This window comes from Cupressus sempervirens, chromosome 3 (assembly GCF_028749045.1).
Source record: "Cupressus sempervirens isolate cs-2001-9-10 chromosome 3, ASM2874904v1, whole genome shotgun sequence".
NCBI lineage: Eukaryota > Viridiplantae > Streptophyta > Pinopsida > Cupressales > Cupressaceae > Cupressus > Cupressus sempervirens.
The window spans coordinates 189,136,662-189,149,586 of NC_143120.1; the positions used below are offsets into that span (position 1 = coordinate 189,136,662).

At 29.2% G+C, this 12,925-nt stretch overlaps 1 protein-coding gene across 1 annotated transcript; it reads right to left on the minus strand.

Moving 5' to 3' along the window:
* Positions 1 to 9,553: 9,553 nt before the first annotated feature.
* On the minus strand, positions 9,554 to 10,817 carry LOC149565445 (endochitinase 4-like). The gene is made up of 3 exons (XM_089818973.1): positions 10,460 to 10,817; positions 10,225 to 10,342; positions 9,554 to 10,123 (listed from the first exon to the last, which is right to left on the minus strand). The coding sequence occupies exons 1-3, from the start codon at positions 10,797 to 10,799 to the stop codon at positions 9,829 to 9,831; spliced, it is 753 nt and encodes a 250-aa protein (XP_089675099.1). The 5' UTR covers positions 10,800 to 10,817; the 3' UTR covers positions 9,554 to 9,828.
* Between the last annotated feature and the right edge of the window lie 2,108 nt (positions 10,818 to 12,925).

Here is a 12,925-nt window from a genome sequence, read left to right on the forward strand (position 1 = left end):
GTTTACATAGAAAATTTTCTCTACATCTTGTTTCATTAGAATGAAAATAATTTTCTATCTATTGATCTTATTTTGGTTTTGACAAAGTAGTGATAAAACACTTAAGTCATACTCTAGTAGAATTATAGTGTAAGCTGAGTGCAAAGAGTAAGCTGAGCATAAGTGGTCAAATAGTGCATGACGAGCAATATACTTAGTTAGTGTCAAGTCATTCAAGTCTCGAGCAAGTATATACATGCTGAGTGATTTAGGTGCCAAGTAAATAGTGGATGCTAAGCCATTCAAAAGCTGAGTTACAACATTGAAGATATAATGTATGTTAAGCATCAGAGACTTTAGGTGCTAAGTAAATATTTTTTGGCATAGTTGTTTGTAATGGCATAAACTTCTATGTAAACCATTTTTAGGCTGACCTAATGATTGTTTTATGATTCTAGAAGATAAGGATTGATGTATATTGTGAATCCCTATGCAGTACATGCAACCAATCAAATCAAGGGATATTATAAGTGGCAATATGGATCAACCACAACCATTGATTCTAACCTAACCTTAGCTCACCTATGTTTACTTAAGGAGACAAACCTTGAACAATTTATGTGTGTGAAGATAGAGAAGGAGACGCAAGAGAGATGAATACTAAGTGTAGAGAGGTGGCTATGGAGGTTGTGATAATGTTATGAATTGTAGAATATGTTAGAGAGAATAGAGGAAAGTAGAGAGAAGACAAAGGAGACATATTTGATCAGAAGGATCAAGTACACATCAAGAAAAAGAAGATCTAACATCTAACAGTAAGGTGCTAACTGAAGGATCATGGTGTTGAATCATTTTAACAGGTGATACAAAGTAAATCTCCTAATAGAGTAGCCTTAATAGACAAGTGTAAATCTACTAATCAAGTGCTTGCTTTATTGTAAGTTTAAGTCCTCTAACAAGGTACACTTTTAGCAGGGCATTGAAATCCTTTAACAGAGTGAGACCTAATAGTCTTTGTAAGTCTTTAATAGGGTAGACCCTTCACAGGGCAGATCATAGTTTATGATCAAACTTATTGTAACCATAATTAGCTACATTTTATAGCTATAGTAGTGAAGATTTTTCAGTGTCATCCCCACCCCAATTTTACCTTCTCATTGGAGGGTTTTTGTGTAACAAATTTATTGTGTTATGTGTTATTTGTTTCATGCTATGGATGAACATGTGTAGTTAGCTATTTTAGTTTACATGGTAAATTATAAGATGGATGTATGGTGAATATTTTACCATTATAGTTTTCAAGTATTGATTCAGCACCCTCTCCCCCCCTTCGCCCTCAAAGTTTACTTTCCCATTGTTATTTTCCAACACTCTCTGACTAAAAAAAATCCAAAATAGAATACTTAGACAAGACATACAAAGGGGTTTGGTTGTGTATTGTATATTCACATAATCAAATTTATTATGGAACTTCCCCTACAATTCTAATGACAACATTTTTTTGACTAAGATAAAGATGCTGCTAAAATAAATGCATTATTTCATAATAATAACAAGTGCCACATAGTGGCTTATATTTTTCATAAAATATAAGAGTTTAATAAAATAGAATAGTATAACAAAATAGATAAGTATATTAAACTTTAAATAGTTTAATAGTTTAATTAGATAGAATAGTATATTGAACTTAACAATTAATAATTATAAAAGAATCAATTTATTTGATTCTAATGATAATATTTAATATAGTTGAATTTAAAATTTAGTTCTTTTCATAAAATCCTAGATATAAAAAATACTAATATTCAATTTCTAATTTTTTTTTAAAAAACTTATCATTCTATTGTTAAAAATAATTTCATATTTAATATTTTAATATTTTATTTTATTTTAATATAAAAATATTCATCATAAAAATTGATTTATAATTTATAATATAAATATAATGATCTATCTTATCTATTGATATTGTGTTTTATTTTATTTAAATTTCAAAGATACTAAGATTTATTTGATTATCATTAATTATTTTATTATTATTTGTAATATAAATATATAGTTAGTGTCTTTGCATTTGAATTCAAAATCTTTAATAATATATTTGATTCATTTAATATTTTTATATATCTATCCTTCCGAAAATATTGCCTCAAGATATGGGTATGCTTCCTACAAATGCACTCCTAAAAGACCCAAATGTATGAGCCAATCATATTGAAATAAAATAATTTTTATAGATTTTAGAAATTAAATTATATATATATATATATATATATATATATTAGAAAAACTAAAGATTGAAATCTAAAAGAGAAATATTTAGATGTTATTGGTTGGAATAAGAAATATTAATTACTACTTAAGTAGAAGTGATTGCAATAGTATATTGCCTCTAGCAAGTATAGTAACAATTGACATATTTTGACTTGCAAATTTTAGCTTAGAAATCTAATCTTTGAAAAGTTAGTAATGTTTAAGGATAGATATTTGTGTGATTTAGAAATTGGTCTAAATAATTTTCAATTTTTAAAAATTAATAATTTTTTATTGTAAATAATATCCAGTTTACATAAGGCATTAGAAAAATGTACTTTTACTTTTTAATCATTTATGTTTTTAATAGATTTCAAAGTATTTTCAAATAAAAATGTAAAAGATTTCCTATTAAAGAGAAAAGTAATTATAATCTAAGATGTTGCACATGCATATTAAAATAAAACTTACAAAAAGAAAATACATGCACTTTACTAGAAAGTTTTCACAACTACAACAATTACATAATTGATTTTCACATGTCAAGGGAAGCAACAAAATATTGATATTTCTACTTATTTATATATTCTAAATCAATATTTATATTTCTTAAAATAATTTAAAATTCATACTTATATTTATCAAACCGTAATTTTTGAATTATTTTCCTTATTTATTATTTTTTACTTAAAAACATCTATGCATACATTATTAATACTTATTTTACATTCTCATCTTTTACAGCTCACTCAGTATATATATATAAACTTTATCATTATTGAAACATTCAGTTGACTAAAACTAAGTTATTTGTCAACGGGTCCTTGGTCTATTGGTGAAGTTGAATGGCTCACAAAGAGCCCACCAAGGATCAAGTCTTGCTGAGTGCAAAGCCCATAGACATCATAAGGGATGAGGCCGGGATCGTGCCCCGAGCGAATTTGGCAGCGTGGATGCTCCTCAGTCCTTAGCTCTTAGCCAAAGAGGTATTCAGTATTCAGGCATGTGTGGGCCCGTATTGGGTACCTAAAAGTTAATAGTGGCCTTCGCTGGTTGGTAGCTCGCAGGCTTCGTGCCTCGTTGAGCTGCCTCGCAGGTCTGAACCCTCCATCAAAAACAAATAAAAACTAAGTTATTTATGTGGCAATTTCGCGGAAGTAATATTTCAAACGATTGCGTTGCGAAAAAAAATTGTACAAGTGGGCAAATGAGGGTGGTGGCTAAATGTCGCAGAAGTAATTTTCCAGAGTTGACTGACCCGCACCGTGACGCGAAAATGTCCTCGCCCCGACACTGTATTAATAGCCAGTCAAGTCAAGATCATCATGCGATCGAGCCGTAACATTTTTGGAAAACCAGTCTTGCGGAGATTGCGGGGCTCATCCTCTTGACTCTTAGGCTGCGTGAACGTGACGCAAAAGTGCGCGTAGATTGAGGAGAATAAACACATAGAAAACAAACCATGGCTACACAAAGTAGTAAAAGCAAGATCTTCTGGTTCTCTTCGGCCTGTGTGCTTGTTGTTTTGTTAGCCTTCGCCAATGTGGGGTTGTGTCAAAATTGTGGGTGTAGTAATGGACTGTGTTGTAGTCAATATGGATACTGCGGAACTACTGTGGGACTGGCTGTATTGTTGGAGGTGACTGCGTAGGAAATGGGTTTTACACGAATTACGATTCCTTCATTAATGCTGCTAATGCTTTCAACGGCTTTGGAACGTCTGGGTCTTCCGATGTTAATAAGAGAGAAGTTGCTGCCGTCTTTGCTAATGCTGCCCACGAGACTGGAGGTAACATATTACATATTCCGAATTTCTATTTATTTTATGTTGATGGGAGCAGTAGTAATAAATGGACTGTATAATAGGGTATTGCCACATCGACAAGTAGGATCCTCCGCAAACTTACTGTAAACCCTCCCACACACAGTATCCCTGCAACCCCGATAAGACTACTCATAATTATATATACTTATATCGATATGTTTGTACTCAACGTGCTTCAACTTTGGCATAAATATTATTTCAGGTGAACTATTTTCTTTATCGGTTTTAGATCGGTCATTGTTTCAGCTAGTTTAAGATTGAATGTGATATCTTGTGGTTGAATCATTTACAAGAACAAGAAACATAATATAGCGAATGAATTTAGTTCATAAATACATAAGGATCTATGGGTTATCTAACATTAGTTTAGTCAATGTAATCACCATGCAAAACATAACAATGGAAGTAGGGAAAAATCAACATTATCTTGGCAATAATTTTTTAACATTTTTTAAAAAAAAGAGGATCAATCTATAAATATGGATCTCAAGTACAATAAAAATCGAATATTAAATCAAAATTAATGGTCCAAATTGAACCCTACAAGCCCTAATTAGAGTTTTTGTCTCATCTTCCAATGAGTTTCAAGAATCTCAAAATGAGCCAATATCAAGATTTTAAAATAGTGACAACTAACCAAATGACACCAAAATATGGGCCAATAAGAATAAAGCATCTAGACTACCAACCAATGAGAAAATAATTTTCCACTTAGGCAGACGTCAAATTATCATTCAAAATAATATTTCCTTTACCCATTGCTAAGTTCACTTCAATTGCATTCTAGTAATTGTTTTCAATCATTCAACTTCATTTTCTGTGACTCAAGTCTTCAAAAATTTGAAAATTAAACTTAGTGCATGCATTATATCAAACCTAATTACTCTTAAACAAATTAAACTTCCAAAGAAAATCTCATACATGGTTGGATTTTCTTCTCTTCTACAATCTTCTTTTCTCAATATAAGACTAATTATTGTTCATGTGGGTTTAAGTTTACCATTCTACATTCTAAATATCTTCAAGGTCTCATTTTCATACTTTTTTTGGAGATAAATATACCACCATGTATTTATTTATTTTTTACTTAAATGCCTAGATAATGCCTCAAGACCCTTATCTATCATCTCAAACACTCTTTTCATGGCCTCTTTGAAATTAGCAATAAGGATTTCATCATCCTAGTAAAAATTAAATTGTCTATATATGAGGCAATAATTAAAATGTTGCCATCTTCTATCTTGATATAAAGAGTAGGATCACCATCACTATTTCTAAATTTATTTCTCATCCAATATAAGTCAATCATGTTCCACCATTCCCATGGAGTTTTCTTCATCTCACAAAGAGCTTTTGTCTACCTATAAACCTTATCTTCTTGACCTCAACTTCATAACTAGGTGGCTTCTCTACATACACTTCATCTTTCAAAATTTCATTCAGGAACACAAACTTCACATCCATTTGAAATACCTTTCACTTGTGCCACACTACAACTTATATGAATACCTAAATGGTTCTCATTTGTATAATTGGAGTATAGGTCTCATCACAATCTCTTCCAAACTATTGTTTAAACTCATTAAAAACTAATCAAGTTAATCCAAATAAGTTGAGTTATGTACAAGAGTCAATAGGGTAGGCACTAAATCCAAGATAATACATTTAATTAAATGGGTTGAATAGTTCACATATCATAGGATATTGATGTGAATTTGAATGCTAAAATAATATTGATATACAATAATTATGCATCAAAATTCTTTTGAAGAAATCATTATATCTATTAGAGTCATTAGATCTATTAGTGTCATGGAAGGAAATGGTGAAAATAATGCAACTATAATAAATAAAGTCAATCTTGTTGTCATGATTTTTTTGACAACTCGATGTTAACTCAAATTGGATGCTTGAAGCTAACCTTTTTTTATATAGTGAATATAGAAAATAAGACAACAATACCAATAATAAACATCAATATTTATAAACTTAGTTGTTGATTTTCATTTCCTAGATCTCAATAATTCAAATTTTACTATATTCTTCCATTTTATAGTAAAAAACTTAAAATATATTAAATTATTTGTGAAAAAAATATAGTTACAACTAAAAGTAGGAAAAGTATAAGTATTAACTAGGTTTTCTAAAAATATTCTCTAAACTATTATAGTAAAAAATTTTAAAAAATTAACTAGAGATTATCATATTCTATTTGTGAACAATATGAAGAAAAAAATAAAATCAAAATTTTGATGAAAACAAAGAATCTACTCAACCAAAGATGTCAGATGTCATGAAGATGCACTTGTAAGAGATCAAAATCATAGAATCAATTTCAAAAATATCTTTTTCAACCCGATTCAGAAGATTTCTCTAAATTTATAAGAATAACGCAAACCTGCATTTGGTTATTTTTAGATCACTATGTTTGTATTCGTTCATTTCATAGATAACCTTTTATGTTATGTTTACCTTATGCTTGGACATTCGTTATCTAAATTTATGTTAGAATTTTAGCGAACAAGGTGTCTAGGTAAATACAACATTTAATGGAATGAAAAATAGCTAAATACTAGATATAGTAGAAAATTATAGATTTGAATACTTGTTTGAAAAAAAAAAGGTATTTAAAAATAGAATAGTTATGTGAGAAAAACTATTGTGACTATTACCAATATTTAATTTCCTTAATGTATTATCTATTGGTGTTAAGATAAAATTTATGCACAAATCTACTTTTTTTATTGTTTTGTGTTATTGATCACATTGTAAATCATTTGCACTATACTCTTTGTTCTTTGTTTTTTCAACCAATTATTAGTTTAAAGAAATTTTATTGCAAATCTGGGTGATAAAATGATCTACATCTTAATATAGATTATGTTGTTGATTTCAAATGACTTGGTATAAGAACTATTGATTACCTAAACTTGGAATAAATATGTGAGGTGAACTATTTTACATTATCATTTTGGATTAGTTATTGTTTAGTCTTATTTAGTATTGGGCATGATCTTGTGTGATTGAATCATTTAGAAGAACATGATATAGTGAATGAAATCAACTTAGAAATACATAAGGAGTTGCGAGGACATTTAACATTAGTTTAGTGAACATAATAATGTATTCTAGTATTTTGAAAAGGATACTAAATTTTGTAAATTAGCTCAAGAAAACTAGTAACAAATCATATACTAGTACATGTTAACATAGCCTTATTTAAACTAACTCAAAAACTTCAAGTATGGGTAGTACTTAACTATATTTGATATCTATTTCAAGAGATTATTTATAATATGAATACTATTAAAAGGTAAATTATGTAGACAAAAAGTCAAACCCAACCATTATGCTTTTATTTCCCTTGAACACGAATCACATAAATAATGAAATAATTTTGGTGAGATTAGTGAATTTGTACGATTATTGATGATATTGTATATTTATGTGTTGTGATCAAATTGTAAGCAATAAGTGCCAAAGGGTAGGAGTAAGAGGCATCAAAACTTTAGTTAGATTAATTTACCTATTGAATATTTACATTCTAATTAATTTTTTAGTGAAAGTGTTAGTGTAGTGGTTCAATTAGGACATTTAGATTTATAGCATTTTTATAAGATAAATTGTGTCTAAAATAATGTAGTAGGGTGTGAAACATGTCTTATCAATAAGAGTTCTATTATTTAAAAATAAAATGGATATGCACATTTTAAATGGTATAAAAACACCTTAAAATGTTGTTCCTTCTTTATTTTAGTGATTCAAAATACCTTAGATATGTACCTAAGTTGTAGGCATAATTTGTAGGTTATAACCTATATTATAAACTAGTTTTAACCTCTTCAAAGATGTAAGGTGTCAAGAAGTGTCACTCAATAAAGAAGGTGAGTGTTATGTTTAACATGCTTGATAAAGCTCCTCTAATTCAACATTTGTTTATCTACTAATCCTATGATTTTTTAGCATATATGATAAAATGATTACATTGAAAAAGTTTACATGTGTGCCACTCATGAAGAAAAATTGTACAATTTTGTTAGAGCCAATGCATCATAATAAATTTCAATCAACCAAAAGGAAGTTAGTAAAAGATTTTACAAAAAAAAAAGCATACTCAATTAGTCCTAGCCATCATGGATTACTCAAAATTTAGTGTCTTATTGCTGTTGTGTTTGCATTGTTGACCTTTGATAGTGATAAACTTTTCCATGTCACAAAATTTGACAATGTATTTCATTCATTGTTAAGAAAAAAGTGTATAAACATATATAATATACAAATAAGTTTCAATTTATTTTAATCAAAAATCTAAATTTTGTATGAAAAATATATTGAAAATAGACTATACGCAAAAAGAAAAAGAAAAAAATTGTACTAATTCATTGAACTAGCATACCTAAAAATTTAATGAAAATTTTGTTTAAAATAAGCCAAGAGATATCCAATTTCAAGAAATCTAAAATAATATTTAATTTTTTTTTTTAATACTTAAATTAGTATTGCAATTGAATTATGGTTTAAAACATATATTCTAAAAATAAAATTATAATTTTGATAATATTATAATAAAAACATAAGCTAAAATTAAATTACAATTATTTTCTTGTTAATCAATTTGATATGAACCTATGGAAATCCAAAATAAATTGTGTGTATACATTTATCCTATTTAAATCACAATCCACCAATTAAAAAATATATATAATATTTTTCTATAGCTATGTTGTTCAATTTTTTTTAATATCAACTTTTAAAATTGTTAGAATTTATTTTTTATTTAGTTCTTCACATACTTTGAAATTTTCAAACAAATATTCTCACTATAATTTAAAAAATCTATGATTTTCTTTCTTAAAAAATCTTTTATTAAATTGCTTTTTTTTTTTTTTTTTTTTAAATAGAAATGAAATGAAAGTAAAAATGACGCAGATCAAGAGTCTTGAATCATTTCCTAACACCTTTTAGACTCACATAAATATGCAATGATGAAAATTATGGGAATATAAAAATAGAAGCCTTGAGAAGAATATCTCTCAGCTTATTATATATATATAATATATATAAGCTAGTAATAAAATTATGAAATTAATTTAGTCTCTTTAATATATAAGATGTTGATTAATGACTGTTGATATTAATATATGGTAATAGTATAAAGTGAAAAGATATATTTAATTTTTTAAAAATTAAGATAGATATATTTTATTACGATAGAGATGACTTATTTTATTAAGATAGAGATAACTTACGTTATATCTAAAAATTTTATTAAGATATGTTTCTATTATAAAAATTTTTAAATCAACTAAAATATCTAAAGTGTTTTTAAGTTATTTAGTTTCTTTAAAATTTTAATTTGTAACTACCACTTTCTCTTTATTTAATATTAAATACTTTTAATCATTCATCAACAACTAACTCAATACAAGACTATTTATGGTTTATTATAATAGGGATAATGAATTGCTACCTCAGCAAACATCAGTTTAAAGTCTATTATTTTAATTTTTATTAAATATTATTATTTAAATTAGAACTGTTATATGTCTGTCAAATTTATCCAAAAAAAACTTATTGTTTACATTGAAGATTGCTACCACTGTAGAAAGCTTCACTGATCTCAGTATGAAATCAGAACGCTTTGATACATCGCAGCCTTATTCTCCTGGCTTAATTACGATACTCATCGATAGAGAATGCAAATTAACATCGGAGATCCAATCCTGGGTCGACGTTGAGTTGCTGGCAAAACTTCTGATAGAGAAGGCAAATTAACATCGGAGATTCGATCCTGGGTCGACGTTGAGTAGCTGGCATAACTTCTGAAAGTAATTGACCCTGCTGCTCACAGTCGCATCATTCCCACCATTGCATTCCATGCTGTTAATAGCTTTAATGGTCCCTTCGAAGCCTTGCCCAGACGTGATTGTTGTGTGGCACTGGCTGTTCACCATCCAAAACCACACCGCCGCCTTAATCGAGATGGTCGAATCAGTCCCCACAATCTCTGGATTGTTCAGCCCGTCAAACTTAAGGTACTTTCCTGCCGCTCCGTAGTTATAATTCCTGTCATCGTGACCTTACATTAGTAAATTGGCTATGGATCATTATAATATCTGATTGATTAAAATTAGAAAAAGTAGGAATTGAAAATGATGTTAACTGACCATGAGAGCTGAAGAGGGCCTCGGCCATGGTAACTCTTGCGAGCAGTACAGGGACACTGTGTGTTTGAGGAATCGCAGTATATGCTGCCTGGGTTCTGCTCTTCGATGAAGCAAATTCCTGTTTCATATATATGTACAACCTCCTTTCCATTAGTAATAGTAATGCTACTAGCAACAATAGATATAAAACAAGATAACAAGAAGTCAGATTTTGTAATATTGGACATGTAACTACCTCCAGTCTCATGGGCAGCATTAGCGAAGAAGGCAGCGATTTCCCTCTTATTAACATCAGACGAGCCAGATGTGCCAAAGCCAGTGAAAGCATTAGCAGCATTGATGAAGGAATCGTAGGTATAAAACCCCTTTCCTGCACAGCCACTGGCAGCTCCCCCAACTATGGAGTTGAAGGCATCAGATGAAACGATGGAAGACACTTGACAGACTCCCACATCGACTAACGCAGATAAAAGAAGCAGCAGACATGCAGAGGAGCACCAGAAGATCTTCATCATGCTCTTACTGTTTTCTGTAGCCATCATGATATTTCGCATTCTGTGTTTATTCTCCTCCATTTGCTACCCCTATTTATAATGAGCCTAGTCTACTTCCGTGTATTGAACGGTATTTACGGAGCTTAACATCCGTCAAGTCAGGAGATTGAGCTCCTCTTTTTCAAACGTGTGCTATGTTTTTTAAGCACGGTTTTTGAAAATGTCACGACGGGATCAACACATTATCTTGTCTTGAAGGATATCCCCAAGCTTAACTATGCTTACCAGCTTAATGTAAGTGATGATAAATTGGTATTTAGATTTTCATAAATTGTTCAGTGATTCTGGGCAAATCTAGAAATTCTGGATCTGTCCAAACATAGTTTGTCGGTATTGAAGAAAATCATCCATAAATTTTGGCTCTTAACAACATATTCAGATGTATATATGCAAGCTTTTCAAATACGCCACTGCTAAGAAAAACCTTGAAATAGGCGGAAGAATGAGTTGGACACCAAACCTTTTGACTCGAATGAACAGCAAATCAATTTAGAAAGAAAAGTTCTATATGATTCCAACTTCCCTGTCAATGCATTGAAATGGCAATATTTCCAGGCATTGAATACAGACCCTTTTAGAATTACCGGGATTAAATTTAACAATGATAATCTCGTTTCTTATGAACATCTTATTTTTAGAGTTATTTTTTAATATCATATTTGTTCGCATCTCATACATACACGTCTCTTTGCGGTAAAATGTGTAAATATAATATGCATGCATACAGGGGTGTACCTTCTATATTTTTTTGAAATTGAAAAAAAAAATGTTATAGTTTATATAAATAATATAACTTATTGTGATATTAAATTTGTTTTACTAAATAATGCTTGTCTATATGTATTTATGTTTATGTATTTGATCTTTATATATTTCTATATTTATTTATTCAGTATTGTTAAAGATGTTTCTTGTGGACTAGTTATTCATTGCAATATGTTTCATTTTTACTATTTTATTTGTGTTTTGTGTGGTTATATATTGATAAATAAAATAGAAATTATGTAATATTGAATGATTTTTATAATTCTATATTAATAAATAACATTAATTTAGGTGATATTATATTTACTTATATTTTTTATTAAGTTGATTTACAATCATATTATAAAAGTAAAACTTTAGAAATATTAAGGATAACAAATAAGTGATCCATGTAGATATAGAATAGCCAAACAAGTTCTTAATCCAATTTTATGCATCGTTGTATTGATAGACTTGTAGTGTGAATGAGATATCAACTCAGGAAGAGATTTCGTTCTCCTTTGTACAATCATCCATGAAGAGTTGACATTACATGACAGAGATAGGAAGCCTAATTAGAGGGCCCATCTAAAGGCACCACATAATTTGAGGAACAAAATGAATTTCTAATTTAAAATCTACCATCATGGATAAAATCAGCAAATCTTTAAAATCAACAAATCTTTAAAATACGAAGGTGGAATAAGAACAAAAATAGGCTATTGAGCTTATCATAAGAAGTCTCACAAATCCCAAAGCAAGGAGTTTCTAGAATGGAAAATGTGACTCTAGACCCCTAAAATGTATAACTAAATATTTAGGAAATATAATGTGATTCTTATAAAGATATTTTTTGGCTAAATTGGAGGAGATAGCTTACATTGAAAAGGAATGCTCTTGAACTATACTAAATGAGACCAAGATCAATCATTAAATTGTCATTAGTAATTGAGGTCCTTTTAGCACTCGGATGAGTAGTTTTTATGTTGTACTGATGACTAGTTTTCTCAATGATGACAACATATATTTGTATGTTGATGAAAGACACATATTTTGTATATAGAATATGTTGTGCGAGCTTAGACTTATGTAGATGAATGAGTATAGACATCATGTCTAGACATTTTCTAACTTTTATGTTATGTTCTTGATGGGTATAATTTGGTGAAGACTGGTAACAGACCAATATAAAATAAATAATGATAGAGATAGTTGATAGTACTTTGTGTAATATATTATTGTTGAGAAGGAATTAATGTCGATAAGATTTGGATATGATAAGAGATGTGTTGATATACCTATGTTCAAAATTGGGAAGCATTTGATTTATTTTTGAAAGGTTGTTGTTTTCTAACATGTGGTATATTTTACTAGCAATTGATTATGTTGAAGTTGAGTATATA